The sequence below is a fragment of the Trichosurus vulpecula genome, chromosome 1 (assembly GCF_011100635.1).
Source record: "Trichosurus vulpecula isolate mTriVul1 chromosome 1, mTriVul1.pri, whole genome shotgun sequence".
Classification (NCBI taxonomy): domain Eukaryota; kingdom Metazoa; phylum Chordata; class Mammalia; order Diprotodontia; family Phalangeridae; genus Trichosurus; species Trichosurus vulpecula.
This window is the reverse complement of record NC_050573.1, coordinates 197,675,206-197,696,065: the sequence shown is the minus strand read 5'-3', so window position 1 is coordinate 197,696,065 and position 20,860 is coordinate 197,675,206. Positions and strand designations below refer to the sequence as shown.

Below are 20,860 nucleotides of genomic sequence, written 5' to 3'. Positions count from 1 at the left end.
GTTTTCCTTTGGGGATCTTTTTCAAGAGGCAATTGGTGGATTCTTTCAATTTCTATTTTATCCTCTGGTTCTAGAATGTCAGGGCAGTTTTCCTTGACAATTTCTTGAAAGATGATGTCTAGGCTCTGTCTTATCTCCCTGGGGTCTATTTTCCAGGTCAGTGGTTTTTCCAATGAGATATTTAACATTATCTTCTATTTTTTCATTTTTTTGTTCTGTTTTATAATTTCTTGGTTTCTCATGAAATCATTAGCTTCCATTTGCTCCATTCTAATTCTTAAGCTCTTCAGTGAGCTTTTGAACCTCCTTTTCCATTTGGCCAATCCTGCTTTTTAAGGCATTCTTCTCCTCATTGGCTTTTTGGACCTCTTTTGCCATTTGGGTTAGTCTGTTTTTTAAGCTGTTATTTTCTTCAGTATTTTTTCGGTCTCCTTTAGCAAGTTGTTGACTCATTTTTCATGATTTTCTTGCATCACTCTGATTTCTTTTCCCAATTTTTCCTCTACTGTTCTTACTTGATTTTCCAAATCCTTTTTGAGCTCTTCCATGGCCTGTGACCAATTCATATTTTTTTGGAGACTTTAGATGTAGGATCTTTGACTTTGTTGTCTTCTTCTGGTTGTATGTTTTGATCTTCTTTGTGACCAAAGTAAGATTGTATAGTCTGAGGTTTTTTTTATGCTATCTGCTCATTTTGCCAGCCAATTCCTTGACTTTTGAGCTCTTTGTCAAGGTATGACTCTACTTACAGAGTGGAGAGTGCTCTGTCCCGAGCTTCAAGGGTTTTGAAAAGCTGTTTTCAGAGCTATTTCTAGGCACCTTTTACAATGTCTTTGACATTTGTGGGTTGAGAAATCTGGAAACCGCCACAGCTGCCAGTGATTCAGTGCGCTGAGGCCTGCTCCACCAGTCTGCTCCAGCCAGGTCTGTGCTGGTGCAGCCCATGCTGGGCAGAGCTCTGCTTCCAGCACGGTGTGATAGACTTCCCGTTGACCTTCCAGGCTGTTTTGGGCTGAAAACTTGTTTCACACTGTCATTTTGTGAGTTCTATAGTTCTAGAATTTGTTTAGAGTCATTTTTTACAGATAACCAGAGGGATTTGGGGAAGAGCTCAAGCAAGTCCCTGCTTTCACTCCACCATCTTGGCTCCACCCCTGGTTCTCCATTATAGTCTTACTAACTTTGATCATAAAACAGAAAATGCATTCCTTTAAGGAAAAATCCCTCGATATTATACATTCATTGAAATCTAGCATAGCCAACGACTAAACTCACTAGTGTCCACAACAGAGAACAATTAGAAAATTTGTTAATTAGGGACCTGTTTACATGTCAATTAGGTAGCAAAAATTTAAATTATCTCTTCATTAAAATAATTAATACCTGCCAATAAGTGATGATGTGCTTGAGTTTCAAAAGTATATTTGAATTTGGTATCTTCATTTACAACAGAGACTCGGGCTGTCAGTATTTTCACATATTGACACTTATAATCAGAGTATGGGATCTGAAGTAAATTAATGTGATTATCTTTCAAAATCAAATTATAAACAGAATTGCAATTCATCAACTTGCTAATTGTTTTCTCTCTATTGGGAAAATAGCTGACATTCAGCCTTACACAAAAGTATGTATGTGAAATGCTATGGTGCATTTCTCTATCTCCAAAAGAAGTTGAAAATTTTAAATGTAGGAGAGGATTAAGATAGTGGCCACCCCCTCTGCCAAGTGGTGCAGGGAATAGAGCATTGGGCCTGGAGTCGGGAAGACCTGAGTGAAAATATGGTCTCAGACACTTACTAGCTATTTGACATCAGGCAATTTACTTAATCTGTGTTTGCCTCAGTTTCTACAGCTGTAATAGGAATAATAGTGTCTATTTCCCAAAGTTATTGTTGTTCCTATTTGCAGAACATTCTAATGGAAGAGCCAACAAGTACATCTATATATTTACATAAGATAGATATAAAAATAAAAAATAAAAATATATACAAATTTAAGGACAAGGTAGTTTTGGGGGAAAGTCACTAGAAGTTGGGAGATCAGGAAAAGCTTCATGTGGAAGATAATGCTTAAGCTGTGTCTTTAATGAAGGAAGGCAGCGGTGAAAAGGGAGTGCATTCTAGGCATGGGGGATGACTGATACGAAGACTCAGAGATAGAAGATAGGAGTGTCATATGTTGCACTACCCTGGGGGTGGGGTGGGGGTGTGTAATGTCCAACGAGACTGAAGATAGTTTAGGGCAAGGTTGTAAAAATCTCTGAAAGTTAAATAGAGAATTTTATTCTTTATCCTAGAGTTATCGGAGAGTTTACTGAGTTGGGGAGAGAAATGGTCAGATCTGTGCTCAAGTAAAATCACTTTTGCAGCAGTGTGTAGGATGGACTGCAGTGGGGAAAGACTTGGGCAGAGAGATCAGTTAGGAAGCTGTTGCAGTTATCTTAACAAAGAGGTGAAGAGGGCCTGAACTAAGGTGATAGCTTTGTGAGCAGAGAGAAGTCAGGTGTGAGAGATGTCATATAGGTAAAAACAAGATTGGCCAGATTGGCTATGTGGGGTGAGGGAGAGTAAAGAGTCAAGAATAATGTGCAGATTACAAACCTGGAAGACTGGAAAAATGATGGTACATGCAACACAAATGGTGATGGTTAAAAGAGGGGTAGATTTGAGGAAAAAGACAATGAGTTTAATTTTGTGCATACTGAATTTGAGATCTGTCCAGGGCATTCGATTTGAAATGACCGACAGGGAATTGATGATATGTGACTGATGGTCAGAATAGAGACTAAGGATAGACTAAAACTGTGAGTCATCTGTGATGAGAATTAAAATCATAAAAGCTATTAGAGTTACTGAGAGAGAGTGTAGAGACGGAAAGTAAGCTCCCTAGGACAAAGTCTTGGGGAACTCAATACCTGCAGTTAGAGGGCGTGATAGGAATGTTATCTATATTAGCATATTATAGATATGCAATATGTGTATATACATGTAGAGTGTGTGTGTGTGAGAGAGAGAGAGACACTAGCTCCATTGAAGAGATGGAAGCCTGTCTAGTCTTTATTACAAAAATACTAGTACAGTTATGTCCCACTTCTAATCACCTGAGGAAAAGATTCACTATGGAGTGCTCCCCTAGTGCATTTAAATGTTTATTTATGTATCACTTGCTGTTTAATTTTAAAATTAAAGCATCCAGAGCCACTGCCGATTCATCCAGGGGGACCATCAAGAATCTTTGAGATTATAACATAAGAATACAAATATATCAAGTTCTTTGGTTGCTGGAGAAGGCTTTCTTTTTTACTTGTTGACTAAACCAGTTATAAAGTTTCTGTATGTTGATTTTTTGCTTCTGCCTACTACACATTTTAGATAGATGTGCGCCTCATGTCTAACTACTTTGAAAATTTGTGAATCAACCAGGTTTTTCTACTACCATACTTAACCAACCAAGCCTGTCCTACTATTTTTTCCAGGGGCGATCCTTATCATTTAAGACTTTCCTCATCTGGGTTTTAATCAGTATTTACCAAGGTAGGTGAGGTCCTTAATTTTACTACAGATTTTTTTTTTTGCCTTCCATTAACAATATTGTTTTCAGCTCCAGGTTAAATTCCCAAAGCTTAAAATTTCATCAATTGTTATATATTGCTTTTTGTTTATCTCATAAATCGATATTCTAGCAGTATGATACCAAGCCTCTTCATAATGCAGTGTGGATTGGTACTTTTATTGATGCATGTTGTCTAAAATCCAACCTCTTCTTAATCAAATACTAATCCAGTAAAATTTTTACAAGTGCTTATCACACTGTTTACCATGCACAGTAGGTTTCTTTCATAGGGCTATAGCTGAATAGGTTAATAAATCTAAATTATGTAATCACTTAAAAGTCATTAACTGCCTTTGTGCTAGAAATAAATGAGATATTGTCGAAAATATAACTAACAGGTGAATCAGATATATAACAATGAAATGTAATTGTTTACACTAATTGCTGAGGGTTTACAGTTTTTTTGCCCCTAGATATTAAAAGCTTTTATTTCATTTTCATTCTTAAAAGCTTTCATTTTCCATACTTCTTGACTTGGTTACTTGTATAGTTTACCCAATTCAAATGCCAGAGTAAAACATATTATAACTATATCATATTTACCTTTGCTTTTAAAAGTTCTTGTATTTATTTCAAGTTCTATTTTTTAAAAATCAGTGAGAATGTTATCTGATCAAAGGTTTTCACTATTGTTTCTGTAGTCATTTTCATTGTAACTAAAATAGTTTTCAAGTCCAATTGACAAAGTGGTAATTGCTAGCCATTTCTAACCTGTTTTTCAGGTGGTATTCTAATGTATGGAGCCCTAGTGCTTTTTGAATCTGAATTTGTCCACGTTGTTGCCATTTCCTTCACTGCCCTAATCCTGACTGAGCTGTTGATGGTTGCCCTCACCATAAGAACATGGCATTGGTTAATGGTGGTGGCTGAATTCCTCAGCCTTGGCTGCTATGTGGCCTCTCTTGCTTTTCTAAATGAATATTTTGGTGAGTTGCCTATAAAATTAGTATGTCTTTTCTTTGGATTGGGGGGGGAGGTTAAGTTTTATTTGTCATTACCTTTTAACATGAAGTATTGAATTACACATCAGCATATGAAATCAATCAAAAAGTTTCAGAACATGGACATTTATCATGCAGCTTATTTTGGGGGAGATATGATTTATTGCCATAGTATATTTATGAAATTAAGAAGATTTTTATAAATTAACTGTAAATAGAATATCTAAAAATTATATTGCTTTTCAAGAATGTTTCCAACTCCCCAAAATTAGTTTGTGTCATATTCACATTTAAAACAGTGTAGCTAATTTGAAGGAAGAATGCTAACCAAGTCTGTAGCCTAGTTTTCTCCTTCAGTTTTAGAACAGATTTTATTTTTATTATAATCAACTTTTTACTTAGGTATTTGACTTAGATGACAGAAAACTATAGGTCACCGTCTTTATGTCTCAGACCCCGTAAATAGTTAAACTATATAGTATCCTAAGTTGCTCCATGGATCTCATTAACACCGAAAATTTTTAGATGAAAACTACCCAGTCCAGTTCTGAGCTATGTTATTTCAACCTTCACATACTCCAGAGGACAATTAATTTTTTTCTTCTTAATTACTAGGCCCATGCTCTTCTTTCACTCCACATGTCCCAATACTACCCAGCCCTTCTGACTCTGGATCTATCCACATATCATTGATTGTCTACACAAAACAGGTAGAAAATAATCTGACAACAGGACCACAAAAACCATCTAGAATAACCCATGCCTGACACAGCAACCTCCTCCGTGTTCTTAATAGGTAGTCATCAAGACTACTCTTAGACCTCTAGAAATGGGGAATTAAAAACCTTCCAAAGCTTCTGTTTTTATTTTGAAATGATTCTGATTGGTAGGAATTCAAAATTTGCTTCCCTGAAATTTCCTGGTCATTGATCTTAGTTCTGCCCAATGAGGCCAAACAAAATAAGTCAAATCTCTCATCCACATAACTGCTTTTCAGTTATTTCAAGTCAAATGTTTTGTTAACCTGAATCTTCCCCATATTATTCATACCTACTTCAGCCAGTCCTCACGTGAAGTGATTTTGGGTCTCCTTCCTGTGGACATACTCTCGTTTGTCATTGTTATTCCAAAAAGTGTGACTCCAGACATTCCAGATGAGCTCTGACCAAAGTAGAACACTACGAAATTATCTCATCCCTTGTCCTCTAGGCTCTTTAATATTTATCTCTATTAAATTTCAGGGAGTATACCAAAAGCTTGGGGGGAAAAATTGCAAGCCTTATTGCCCCCAAAATGGTGAATAAGAGATATCAATAAAGACCAACTCATCCACATTTCTACTTATCTGTATAAAATTTTTGAGAGCAATCTAGACCTGCATCAGAAATATCCTTGAAGAAAGTATGAGACAAAAGGCAGTCTTTTGCAAGTGATACTCTGCAACAACTGTTTGTTGATTATAAAAAAGCATTTGGCTGTGTACAGCAAAATGCCACCTCAAGACTCTTCTCCAAAAAGGTGTTTCCCATGCATACGTTAAAGTCATGCAAGATTCTTTGAAGAGTCATAAAAACTGAGAAAACTTTGTTCATTGACCTTCTGTCTGATACAAGTTTTATCCTTGGATTCAAAAAGTCTTCACAAGTAGAAGGTGAAAGCAGCAGAACCAGGCAGCAGTTTGTCCAAAAAATTATCTAGAGGTTTTCATGGACTTCAAGCTCATTATGAGTCAGCGGTGTGATGAGGCAGCAAAGAAACCTAATAGAATTCTAGACTGCAATAAGAGAAGTCTAGTGCCTAGGATTGGTATTATGAAAATACCAGTGTACTCAATGAAACCATATCTACCAAGTTGTGTTTAATTCTGGAAGCCAAATTTTAGGAAGACTGTTGAGAATTTTGTGCCATATCATTATTAGTAGAAGGAATTGAGGGTGTTTAGCCTGGAGGAGAGCAGACTCAGGGGTGCGCCTGAGAGCTTCTTTCAGATATTTAAAGATTGTCACGTAACAGAAAAAATAGATTTGTTCTGCTTAGCTGCAAAAGAAAGAACTAGAAGCAATGGATAGAAGTCACAGGTGTGACTTAAATTTGAAATAAGGAAAAGCTAACAATTAGAACTATTCAAAAGCAGAATGGCTGCCTCACTGAAGAGCAGGTTCTCCTTCGTTAGAAGGCTTTAAGCAAAAAGCTAAATAACCATTGTCACATATGTTAAAGGTATTCTCGTTCTGGTACAGGTTGGATGAGATAGCCTATAGGGTCTCTTTCAGCTCCAAGATTTTGTGTTTTTCAGTCCAAATGGAAGAGGGATTCTCTATAAATGGTGAAGTCCTCCAAATATGCTTGTTTGTGCATGACATTGTACCAGTTGTGTCAGGTCCCAAATACATTGCAGAGCTTCCAAAATGAGATACATAATCACTGAAAAGAATTTGGCCTAAATACCCACACAGGGAAAAAACCACACACGCACACACACACACATACAATGAATGGAGAATATCTATTTCTCAGGCTATGATATGCAGCTGGATACACATGCCATAAAGCTGGTTCAGCAGTACATATGTCTTGGACCGACATTCCTAATTGAGAGTGAAAATGGACCCAGAATTAAATAGGAGAAGGCAGGCCATCTGGTTTGCATTTAGGAAATTATTCAGTGCTTTTAATGACCCCAAGTTTCTCCCTGAAAGAAAGGCCCACCCATATTTTTAACATCAATATTCTTCAATGATGCTATGGCTGAAAGTCATAGAATATCACTGTTGCTAAGGAACTAAAGTTTTAGGTCATTCCAAGGGCACCAGAAAAGCTCTTGGTAAGTATGAGTATGGAGGTGACCCAAAGGATATTTTCAATGAGTTACAGTTTTAGAAAACTGAGATAAATGTTCAGCGACCTTCTGTCTGATAAATGTCTTAACCTTGGATTCAAAAAATCTTCACAAGTAGAAGGTGGGGCCCATCAGAACGAGAAGAGGAATTAGGCCATATGCTCCACGCCACCATCCATTGTCTAGCTGTCTAGAAGAAGTCCCCCAGAATGAAAGGAGACCACCCCTCCCAATGAAGGTTTATGGAAGAGCATGGACAGAAGTTGCACAGGATATGAAGTCTAGAGTAGGTAGCAGTTTGTACCATAGCAAGTAGTGCCCATATCCATGAGATCACAAGTCTATCAAGGTATCAGAGAAATTCATAAGAGAATATCAAATTCATTGCTGAAATACAGATACAGGATATCTACTGAAGTCTCCTGATGTATCAGTCTCATCAAGTTCTCTAAAGATGAAATAGATTTAATCTGGCAAGACTTTTTTAATTAAATGTTTGATTTTCCTTTTTTCTACATAATCATCCCTTCCAATTGACTTCCTGCCCTTTCCCAGGAGAACCCTCCATTGAAGCAAACATGAACAGCTAAGCAAAGCAAATGCACACATTGGTCATATATGACCGTGTTGCCTCATCCCCTGCCAGTGGTCCAGCACTTCGCCATAGACATGCACACTTCAAGTTCCTTAAGTCACATGAGATTTGTCTTTAACTAACCTATTATGGCTTGTCCCAATCACTGCTTCTTTTTCCACATGCTCATAAAGTATCTTATATTCAGCAAGTGTGCCAGCAATTCAAGTCAAGCTCATTGATCTGTAGTTTAAAGAATCCTTCTTCCCTCTTTTGAAAAATAGAACATGTCCATTTCCAATTGCAGAATCACAGAATTAAAGGACCTCAGAATTCAAAGGGACCTCAAAGTCTCTCCAGTCTAATCCATACCTAAACAAAAATTCCTTCTTCAGTATACACCACAAGTGGTCATATTGCCTTTTCTTAAAGATCTTCAGTGAGAGAGAACCCAGTACTTCCATCTTGCTATTGGACAGCTCTGAATATCAGGAAGTTTTCCTTCATTTCAAGCCTGCATTTATCTCTGGTTCCTGAATTTCCTTACATATCGTATCTTCCTAAGAGTCAATGGTAACTGCCCCCACCCACCTGATATCTGTCCTGAATAAGGTATATGTCATCACAGAGCAGTAGTAGGCACTTCTGTTTGCCTCAGTTTTTTCAGAGATTAGCTATGGTGCTTTATCAGTGATAATCATAAGTTCTTTCAGTATCTTGAAATAAGTATTATCCAGGCCTGATCATATGAACTTACCCTGGGGTTGACTATTTGCTTTCATACCATTACCTCATTATTTTTATTTCAGTATTCTATTAGCCATTTTGTTTCCATCTTTTTCATTCTGAAGAGCATCATCCTCAGTAGTAAATAGGATATGAGTATTTCCACCTTCTCTCCGTTGTTCATTACCGTCCTCCTATCCACCCCATCCAGCCTTTCCTTGATTCTCCTGTTCCCCTCAACACAGCTTTTAACAGTGGGAGGGTAGGGGTGGGGGGTCGTGATGCAGGGCAGCTTTGTTATCCTTTGTATCCATCACAAGCCTCAGCTTGCTTTAATTTTACCCGATGTCCTCGTTCAACTACCTTTTTCCTCTCTTTTCTATAAATGTCTTTTTGAATTCTGAGTTAGTTGACAGATTTCATTTAGCCAATTTAAGAACACTAAGGTTCCTTAAGAATAGTGGAAGGGAGAGAAGTAGAAATTTGCCCTGTACCATCTTCTGCCTTTAGCCATAGCTACCCTCCCTCTGAGAAGAGTCCACTCGTGGAACTGGGTTTGACGGTTTTCTGTTTTGTAATAACACCCTTCATACCCATGTTGGAATATCTCTGCCCTTCCCTAATCAAATACTTTCTCTTCACCCATACCTAACTCAGCAGATGTAGCATTCCAAAAAGCTCAATGAATCTCTTTTATTCTCTAACCTGGTACTTCCTTTTATCAATCACAAAATCACTCCATCATTCAAATCCCTTTCCAGGTTAGGCTAATAGATACAAACAGCAATCAGAGTAGATCCAGGCCAGAGAGAATGAGCTCCATAAAGGAGATTATATGTGCATGTGTATGTGTGTCAAAATGCACAGCTTTGTGAGGGAATATGTACATATATATATAAATGTACAAGACAAGTTGTATATGTGAAAGATCATGTGTCAGTGTTTGAGAAATGAGTCAACCAGAGTATGAAGGTATCCAAGAAGATATGTAAAAGAAGGTATTCTGCAAAGAGACCATGTAATTGTAATTATGAAAATAAAGAGAAAATGAGGCAAGGGGAAATGATGGGAAGCAATCTGTGTAAGGAGAAAAACATACGAAAAGCACTCACTAATTGCATGTGAAATTCCTAGTTTAAAAGCCTTTCTGAGTTATTCATATAATGTTATTTTTATTGATATTTGTACCACTAGTAGAATCCAGTTAATCCAGAATCAATCCAAAATAAAATAATTCTCGGTATGGTTTTTTTTTTCTATTTTTATACCCTAATTATAAATTGCAAAATGAGCTTCTCTCTGATCCCAAATTTGAGAGGGGAATTTTATTAGCCTTGACCCAACTTTGATATATTCTAATATTTTAAGTAATAACAAAATAAACAGAAATCCGTGTTTAAGATAATTGTGATTGGAAGGATAGTTTGCTTAGAAACTGGGAATCATAGGAAACAAATACCAGAATAGCAGAAATAGTTTTAATAAGACTTTTTGGTATATAGAACAAAAAATTTTACAACTTTAACATCTCAGTCATTTGAATTGTTTGCAAAATGCTTTTATATATGTCCTTATGAGCATGAATTAATTCAACCAGTCTTGAGAGAAATGTTAGGTTATTTTTATGGCATTTAATTTTAATGTACACATTTCCTTATCATGGTATTGTATATACACAGAACACACAAAAAAGAAAAATAGTAAAATAGGAAAGATAAATATAAAAAATAAGCCTATCTCACAGCCATCCTGAGCAGACAGACAAATTCCAAAGTATGATAAAGACCAAACTGAGAAGCAGCATGCATGATGGCTTAGAGAACTGGTCTGACACAGGAAGAACTGGGCTCAGATCCTGCATCTTACACGCAATGGCCCTGTGAGCCTAGACAGGACACCTCACCTCTTATTGCCTTCAGGCAGCTTTCTAAGAGTACAGTATAATTTGGGGAAAAAACGGTTGCTCTGTATCGGTGGTGGGGATTTCCCTACTAGAATCTCCCTACTCCAGTGAAATTACAGATTCTGAACAACTAGAACCCTAGCTACTTAATGGTCAGATAGCCACAGCTTGTCTTCTTTGTTTCCCTAAAGTCTCCCTCAAAGCTGGCTCTGTAGAAAGAATATCCATGTTTATTCATGGTAAGGTGTGACTAGATCTCTAGAAGCTATAGGATTTCTGAGAAGGTGAACCTCTTCTCTTAACATATTTTTCTCAAAGACTCTGTTGTATTTTTACATGTGTTTAGCCGGGTATCAGGGCTCTTTAAGAATAGTAAATTACTTGTTGCATTCCATTTGTGTTGTTGAAATGAATGCAACACTACAGGTAATAAAGTAAAGAAATAGAGATGTCTGTCTGCTTAATACTACCAGTACTAATGTATTGTGTATAGTGAATGTTACAGCTTTTTAAAGTATTTCTCTTTATTCACTAGCTAATCACTTCTTTTGTTTAATTTCCTAATTTGTCTATGACTCTATCCTTTACTTTCCTTATTTGCTATCTTGTTTTGGAACAGGTATAGGCAGAGTGTCTTTTGGAGCTTTCTTAGGTAGGTGAAGTCATAATTTTCTTATATTAGAAAAATAATATTAATAAAGACAAAACTCTTTTGAGAGGTAATTGCTAAGAAAAATCCAGATCTTTGTTTGACTTTTCAGTTCTCTCACTAGTTCACTGTATAAAAAGTCACTTACCCTCCTTCACCTCTGGTTCGTAATGCACTGCTGCCCCGTGGGCATGTGTATGAGCTGATCAGTGATTTTGTAAGGTGTTTTTACCAAGATACCAAACCTTATTCAGCCTTATGAGTAAAATCTTTTCCAAAAATATCTCACTTAAAAAATTTTGTCATATTGAAGTACTCTTTTAAGGTTCCTTCTTTATGCCCATGATTTGACCATTTATTCTGCCTCAGGTTCTTCCTTTATATTTTAACAAGTGATCCATGAAAATTCAGTTCACCAAAAATGTATTAGATGCTGACCCTGTGCCAGGCACTTTACTAGGCATTAGGGTACAAAGGCAAAAATCAAATTGTCCCTGCCCTCAAAAAACTTAGAAGCTACTGAAAAAGAATCTTGAGGATTTTTCAAGATACCACTTTTTAAGTGTTCACTATTAAGTGCGGGAGAACTCTTATAACATGGTACTTGTTACATGGATTCTTGTGTACCACAGGTCAAATTTATGTCCCCAACATTTTTTGCAGGTAAAAGATTGACAAAATTCCCACATAATAAGCTTTGTGCTATTTCCTGACATCAACATGTAGAATTTTAATTTGTATACATCATCACATTTTCCATATTCCCTTCATGTAAAATGAGATTGGCCTGGTCGTAACCAGTGCCATTTTCTTGTAGTGTTACACATTTAATGGGGCAACCCCACCTTCCCCCTCCCCCCAAATGAAGAAAAGCTACTAGAAATAACAGTTAAGTTAACACTAAGTATCTCACAAGCATTCAGGGAAACATTACAGTTCTGCCTAGTGCTGTGCATTGGTGAATGCATGATAAGTTTTGGTGACAATAATTATACTCAGTATTTCCTTTATAAAAGGTTTAATTGAATTAATTCTAAGAGCAGTTCATCAAAATGGTGTCTCAAAGAAAACAAAGGAAAAGCATGAAATTTAGAATTGGACTTCTATATTTATTTACCCACAATTTCGTGAAGGACTTGAGGAGAAATGTTCAAACAATTTAGAACATGTTCTTTGGTGTTGTGCCAAGGAAGAGGAAACCTTTATTCTTTCACTCAGACCTTTTTCTTTTTCTTTCCCATATAGATGTTGCCTTTATCACAACTGTGACCTTCCTGTGGAAAGTGTCAGCAATCACTGTTGTAAGCTGTCTTCCACTGTACATTCTCAAGTACTTGAAGCGTAAACTTTCCCCACCAAGTTACTCCAAGCTTACCTCATAAAAGGAATTCTCCACCTACAGTCTCATGCCCCCCACTCCACCCCCACCTCACCATTGCTACTTCACATGGCATTTAAGTGACTTCGGGGTTTGTGATGTGCTACTGAAAGAAAAATGAAAAAACGGAGAACACAAATAGGTCTGCTGTGTAACTACTGCAAACAAGATAGCCTTTAACTAATGGCTCAGAAGGAGAGAGAGCATCCATTTTTGTCCTTTTTATTTCAGTCATTCCAACTTCTTCATTGATTCTAAATTACCTTCTGTTAAAAATGCTGCTTAATTATTTTACAGCTACTGCAAAGGTTTTTTGCTACTGCACTGTTCTATAACACAAAATGACAGCTTATTTGATATTATGTAATAATTCCCTCACATTCAAGTTCTTTCCTTGATGCTGTTATGTAGAAACACCCATCCCTACATAAAGTCTAATAAAATCTAGAAGCTACAAACGCCATTGTCTGTATTTGCTACTGTGTGCTACTCTTATCAAATGTTGATAAATATGAACTATTTAAATTACCTATGGATGTCTGCCTGGCATAGCACTGCTTCGGGAGCTGTTACCCTCCTTTCTATACTCACCATTCCTCTGTCCTGAAGATACTTACAAGTCTGTAGCTTCTGACACCGATGGCCAAGTAGTACACACTTTAATAGTTCTGTGTGCAGTTCCTTCACCACTACTCACTTGTGCAGCTCGCTAGTCAAAGACTTGTCATTCAGCAAATGTTTTAAGCATTTCTATCCATTTTGTACTTGCAAAACAGCACTCAAATATAGCTTCAGGAAACATTTCTACGTGTTATCCTGTAGATCATGTGTTAGCCACTATATTTCTTGCCTTGTAATCTGTTTACTTAGATTACTCAGGTTAAAAATCAGCCACACTCAATTAATGTTATGGTAGAATTATCCTGCATCTTCTAAACTGTAATTTATGTTCTCTATGAGCCAGATCAACCTCTGTTTAATAAGATGTTTGTAATGAGCAAATCAGAAGGATATCATTCCGAATCATTGTACTGTATTGCGGCACATAATAGTTGCTCAGTCTTCACTGCTGTGTATTAAATATTCATCCAGGTCATTTGTTAGATGAAGCAAAAAAGGCCAGTCTTCTTTATTTAAAAACATGTGTTTTACCTTTCTAGCACCATTATATTGCATTGTGGTGGTGGTGGTATTGTTTTAAAATGATAGATGGTTTGGGGTTGTTGGTGGTGTTTTTTGGTTTGGTTTGGTTTGGTTTGGTTTGTTTTTTTTTAATGTTCTCCAATTTAATTTCTTGTCTAGTGTCTAACATATGTTGCCCTGAAATGTTATGGACTGCTATGTTGAGTAAGTGAAATTCCTAAAATGGTTATTCATACAACCATTTCTATCAACAGATTGCCATGGACCTACCTGAAGTGATTGCACTCTCATTTAGAGGGTTTTTTTCCCCAAATGCTCTATTGTATAAGCCTCTTTTCTTCAGAGAAGAACATCATTCATCATAATAAAAACAATAAAGCTTAATTTCTACTAAATAATGTTATAAATGGGTTATGTATTGAGCTCCAGTAGAATATTTGCTTTTAGGCTAAATTGCCAGATAAGCATGTGACCTTATGTAAAGTTATTTCTTGTATATCCCCACAAGATGTCACTGTTGTGTGTTTTTACAGCATATGCATAGAGACGCGTTAGTTTCTTAGAAACATCTGCACATTTTAGAAGTTTCTCAAGCTCATTTTCTGTTTTGTAGTGGAAATGTATTATCCCTATGGTTTGTCACTTAATGGTTTGGTTGATTTTCCTTTCACAATTTCATTACTCTTGTCTTTTATCTTTTGAAAGTATAGTGGAAAAGGCAAGATTAAGATACAGTTTGAATTAGCAGACTCTTTATCAATCAGAAATCATAAGGCACACACAGCGGTCAGCCTGGAAAATGAACATTACATTCTTGGGAGTTGCCATGCTTGCAGCATAGAGCTTAAGCAGCATAGATGGCTCCTCTGTGAAAATGGCTGAAGCGGATCCCTGGTCATTCCCTAAGAGCCGAGTGATGTGAAACAATTGGAATAAGTGACCTCTTAGGATTTTAAGATGTGGAAGATTTTTTTTTAAATTCCAGGATGTGAGAGAGACAGGGAAAATGGAGGTCTTAATGAAATAAAAATTCTTCAATACTTAAAAAAGTCTGTGATTTCATTAGCATAAGTATTCTCCCCACCAATGTAGACCACACCTTAGTTACCATGTCTTGGCAGTGGCCAAAATATTCACTGCCTAGTGATCTGCTCTCTGATCATTAGCATTTCTGAACTTCTCGTATAACTGGTCTTCTTATGACAGATGTGCATTTTGTTCAGTTACAGGCAGCTGGTAAGTACGGGGTAAAGAGCACTAGGCCTGGAATCAGGAAGACCAGCATTCAAATCCCACCTAGATACTTCCTAGCTGCGTGACCCTGGGCAAGTCATTTAACCTCTATTTTAGTCAGTTTCCTCAAATGTAAGGTGGGGACTATAATGACGCCTACTTCCGGAGTTCTTGTGAGGATCGAATGAGACAATGTTTGTAAAAAGCACTTAGTGCACTACCTGGCACCAGAGTAGGTGCTGTGTAAATGGTCATTCCCTTCTCCTCGGTCCTGCACCCTGAGCCTTCCTAGATTAATAGAACTTCACAGACTTTGCATTTTGCTGACATACTCTTCAAGGCCTCTGTCATCTCCACTCTCTAGGAGATAGGAGGAGCACTTTAATAAAGACTGCTGGGTATTGCAGTGGATAGAGTATGGACTTGAAGTCAGAAGGATTTGAGTTCAAATCCTGTCTCAGACATTTTCTATTTTGTGTGACCAGGGGGGCAAGTTTACCTCTATTTGGCTCATCTGCAAGATAATAGCGCCTCCCACAGTTGTGAGGATCAAATAAGAGAATATTTGTAAAGCACTTTGCCAAACCTTAAAGCACTATATGTATGTGTGTATATATTTGCGTGTATGTATGTACATATATGCTACCTATTATTGCCGATGTTGTTTTTATTATTTTTCATTTATTAATAATGGAATAGGCCAGAGGAAATCAAATCAGAGGTTATAACAAACTAAAATTCCCAGTGTTTGTTTCTTTCCTGCTTGGCAAGAATATTTCCAATGAAGGTATCCAATTCCATTTTACATTTCTCCTATACAAGGCACAGACTCAACAGGGCAGCTCGAGAAACACACCAAAGAGTAGAAGTTAGCGTACAACTACCAAAGAGAACAGCTAGCTGTTTTTTTTTTTCGTGTGTTGTGGGATAACCTAAGCTTTTTACACTCTTTCGGGGTACAGAGAGCAGCAGTATCATGTCATCCCTAGAAGCTGCCATGAAGATTAGAACTGTAGGATTTTGCCCAAACTGTTCTGTGAAAATCGTCTAATCCTGGTAGAAACATTTCCCAGGACTGAATTTTCCTTTTCTTCAGAAGGAAGTGTTCTTTCACTGTTCTGACATTATCCAGTGAAGAATTCCTACTAAGTTGAATTTCATCATCTGTCTCATTAAGTCTGTCAGCAGGGCTATTCTAAGGAAAACCATGTGATATCTGAATATCAGAATATGAATATCAGACTCAGGCCTGGACCACATCTGTATAAAAACAGGTGGAGAAAATCTCCAAGATATCAAGACTTTTACGAGGCAACAAATTCCCTCCTCATTGCCACTCCCCCAGTTCTAAAAAAGCAAGAAAAATTTTCTTTGCCCAGCAGTAAAATGCCTGAATATCTGCTGGGATCTGTGCAGCCCTGGACTTGTGACTCTACCGAAGGACACCATAAGCTATAGTCTAAGCAGGGGATAAATGGTCATTTTATTAGGAAGCAAAAATTATGAAAGTTTAATCCCTAAATTAATGTATTGAGCTTGGTGGCAGCCATTAAAGAGGATACAGATGATAGATTGCAGGCAGGTCTGCCTGCTCAAAGGCACAGCACTCCAAGCTCAATTGTACATATATCAACTACTACTTTATTTTTAGGTACAACAGAAAATGTTGGGTTTTGCTTTAGAAAACCTTTGGTTGAGAACCTATTGACTTTACACACCCCATTCTTTGGAAAGCCAGTCTTCTTTGTATCTAAGTGGGATAAGGAATTCCAGGAAGAGGATTCACTGTCTTGGTCTTCATGCCTGTCGCTTGAAAGCGAAGATCTGGGAGTCCCAATGAGCTCTCAGTTCTGATGAGATTACAGGACTGAGCAGGGTGGTTAATGGGGAGGAGGGCAGTGTTGCAATCTAGAGGGTTCACAATAATAAGAATGCCCAACACTTGGATAGTATTTTATTTTTCATAGCACTTCACAACAAGCCTGTAAGGGCAGGAGCTGTTCTCGTTCTTCTGATGAGGAGACAGTCTCAGAAAGGTTGAGTGGTTTGCCCAAACTACCCAGTGACAGAAGCTAGGACTAGATCGAGTCCATTTTTCCACTGTACCACTCCAGCAGGGAAATGGTTTAAATAAATACTCCAAGTCCTTCTATCCTCTCCAGTCTGAGAGACTATTTTCTTCATCTGCCTTACCAAAATGAGATCTCAGGATTACCAAAGCTCTACTTTCAAGGTGGGCCTGAGTCAAGGGGAATGAGAGAGCTTGGCTGTGGTCATTTCAATGGCACCTATAACTTCCATCCACTTCTCCCTAAGCCCTTTTCTTCAGTCTGAATGGAGCCTGATTTATTGTAACCACCCTTGCTTTTTCTTTACCTTATTTTTTCGCCTAATAGCATTTTATGTGTACTTTCAATAATCCTAAACACAAACTAGAGATAAGGAATGTCTACCATTTTATGTGTAACCCATGTGTTGATTGAAGACAGATTAGGTTTAATCTGGGAGACAGTAATAACATCAGACTCCCTATGACTCATACCCTTAACCCAGGGTTCCCCTGAGAACATCTGACTTTGGCTCATATCTAGTTCTCATCTGAGTGTCTTCAGTTCCCTTCCCAGTACCAAGCGAATAAGATGTGAGATATGGGACAAGTGTATCACACAACAAAGAATACAAAATAGATTCATTCCAAGCGCATGCGTAGACCAGAAACATTTTCCTTCTGGTGAGCCCCACCTTCCTCAGGGACCTTCACAATCACTACTAGCTTCTAAGGGCACCTTGGTTTGAGCTCCCCTCCCTAAGCAGAAGAAAAAGAACTTGGAGTCCATAGAATCAGGCTTAGCTTTCAATATGCCATTCTTGTGTCTAAGAGAATAGTATTAAGATCCAACTTTGGATTTTTTAAAACAAATTATGTGGAGAGAAGCACTGTATTTACAGAAGGTTATCTACGTATGTGTACCTAGAGGCACAAATTGAAAGTTAAGACTGAAGAGACTTAACAATTAAACATATTGTTGAATATCTCAAAAGCGGTTCTCTTTTCAAGAGCTTTTTTCCCTTTATCTTCTTAGAAATGAAGTATGTCATCCTCCTTCATCCTCAATCTTGGGAGCCAGGTAATATTTTAAGTGTCCCATATCTGCAATCTCATACTCTACAACAAGTGGTACATCTGCAGACATACTGAGTGTTACTGTAGGAGACAGTGGAGTGGCTTTGGTAAAGAAATTCAGGTATCAAAGGTGGTTAAAACCCTCCGAAGGAAAAAAAGTACCCAGGGTTGTCAGGGAATTCAGCTTTCCTCCCCAATCTCCCATTTTCCTTCATGCCACAGATAACTCATAGGTTTGCTCCTCTAATCTAATTCTCTGCTGTACTGTCCTCAACTCTACCTCCTACAACTTCTTGTCATGGTCCAACTCAATCTACCTCTGCTAATATTGCTATCAGACTCTGGTCTCTATAACTGCCATTTTCCCACAACCTGGGGATGTAGGGGAGGGGAGGAATGTCAGGGGCTTTTAGGACACCAATTATGCCAACGTGTACTGGAGCTAGTTGCAACTCAAATGTTGGTCAGGCCCATAGCACCATCCATCTGTAGGGCACACAAAAAGATCCCTTTTTATGTAGCTGTAAAGGCCTCCACATTTGCCTTTCTCCACGGAAGATCTAAAGCCCCTTACTCTTAGCTGATTTAGGGCAACTAAATTCCAGTCACTCCTTCCCTGTCTAAGACATACTAAGCAATATAAACTGTACACAGTACTTAAGTCTGAGACCCGGGGCAGAATATATCATACCCTTCCCATTTATGCTCATAGCTTTTATCTTGCTGTCACCCGAACTCCAGTACATATAAGCCTCAAGCAAGCACTAGAAACACTAGAAGGGGAGGGCCAAAATAATTGGCTCCTATGCCACCCCCAAAAGTCCCTAACACTGTGACAAAAGTCCAGAAAGAGCCAAATAGTTTACCAATAGGGTCACAAATTAGTCAGAGCTCTTGCATACCTTTGCTGCCCTAGCCCCTGCATTCTCATGCCTGTCTTAGCCTGCATGTTATATATGTATAAATTTACATATAAACTCTGAAAGGTTTTCTGTGGGTATCATTTGTTTTGGTTTTATAAATCCGGTAGTCATTCTTTTTATGAAATTTTTCCTGGTTATGAATGAATAATCCAGGATCCTCTTCCACTTTACTTTTCATAGGATTATATGCATCTGACAGAGAATGCTTAGCATGTTAGCCACCATTCAATTCAACAGAGATTGAGTACATATGATGCCCCCATCCTCCCTTATCCAAATGATAGCTAAGCAAATACCTTTGATTAATCAAGAAATTTTCAGAAGCATCACATTCCTTTTTGTGGAATATTCAGGAGTGTGCCCTGAATGTTGTAAGCTCTGTTCTGCAGTCTTCATACAGCCAAACCTGCATTAAAACAGCTTTTTTATGGCTTAAAAACATACACTTAAGGTACGCACCTAAACAGGCTGCCTAACAGTTGTCCTGGATACAATTCTCTGAGCTTTGCATAAGGAGAGTGTTGGGACAGTGGAAAGTACACTACCTTAGGAGTCAAAGGACTTGCCTCTGCTTACTAGCTGTGTGACCATGGGCAAGTCACTTAGCCTCCTTTGGCCTCAGTTTCCTCATCTGTAAAATGAGGGGGTGGGATTAAATTGCTTCTGAGGTTCCTTCCCATTCTAGATCTGTACTCCTATGCATAATGGAAAGAACATCAGACTCAGTGGAAGACCTGGGTCCCAGCCCCATTTCTTCCTAGCTGGAGGGACAAATCAGTTAACATCTCACCCATAAAATGAAGAAAGTGTTAGACTAGGTGATGCTTATGTTCTGTGATTCTTTAGTTACTATGTACTTACATATATATATACATATATATATATGTATGTATGTATGTATGTATGTATGTATCTCTTGTCCTGGGGCATAGTCAGATACAAGGTGAGTAAGCAGGAAATCAGTAGGTGTTGGAAGGAGGAGAACCTCACACAAAGAGCCCAGGTGGGGCTGTAAGGAGTGATTCAGATGCTGGTGTTCTCCCTTCTGACCTAATTATGCATAAGCTGGAGGATAGGATGCCACACAAAATCAGTACCATGCCCTTTCCTAATTAGTTTTGCTTTTTTTTTTAATTCCTCACCAGCCCCACCAGGGAGTTATATTTGGGTCTGGGGGCGGGAAGGGGGGAGGAGTCATTTTATTTGTTTGGGTTTCTTGTCAATGTAGGTATGTTAACCCCACCCCCACTCTCCTGGCTAGTTGCCATCTCTAGCTACATCTCATCTTGTAAAGGGCCTCCAGTTGTTTCAAGAAGGCTGCTGTAAAACAAGATAAACAAACCAACCCCTTTTATTCTGTTTTACGTGCCATCCCTGCCTGCTCCCCTCCACCACCCCACCTAGGAAAGTTTCTATCTGATGGAGCTGCTGCCCTGGGGTTTGCTTCATTGAGCTGCCACCCCAGACAGGGCTGCAGGCGATGGAGCCCTCCACCAGCCCTTGGGGAGAGAAGGTATTATTAGTATTATAGAATTTAGTGGGAGCCAAAGACATTCAGCCAAAGTGTCTTCAACACTTTGACCCCCTGTGGGGAGGAAAATGTGGTATTGGTGAATCCAGACAACACAGTTGGAACATTTTATGTAAACAAACTGGGGATGCAATATCTTTAGCTCACTGTCAAAAAAGCATAGGAGACTTCTGCATAAACAAAGCATTTTCTGAACACAACCCATCCCCAGCCTTGGCAGCAGTCAGACAGATGTCCCCAGCAGGGATCACCGCTACCATAACCAGTGCTCAGTGAAATCC

The 20,860-nt window shown here is 38.2% G+C and overlaps 1 protein-coding gene across 2 annotated transcripts in view; it reads left to right on the top strand.

Annotated features, from left to right (window-relative positions):
- The window catches only part of ATP9B (ATPase phospholipid transporting 9B (putative)), a 527,294-nt gene extending 514,215 nt beyond the window's left edge, over positions 1-13,079 (top strand). Inside the window, exons 27-30 of one of the 2 annotated variants that reach the window (XM_036766185.1) lie at positions 3,479-3,536; positions 4,338-4,541; positions 11,218-11,250; positions 12,493-13,079. In XM_036766185.1, the coding sequence (XP_036622080.1) occupies positions 3,479-3,536; positions 4,338-4,541; positions 11,218-11,250; positions 12,493-12,629 (432 nt within the window). In that variant the 3' untranslated portion in view covers positions 12,630-13,079. The remainder of the gene's footprint in view (positions 1-3,478; positions 3,537-4,337; positions 4,542-11,217; positions 11,251-12,492) is intronic. The other variant, XM_036766193.1, reaches the window with a different exon arrangement.
- Positions 13,080-20,860: the final 7,781 nt, after the last annotated feature.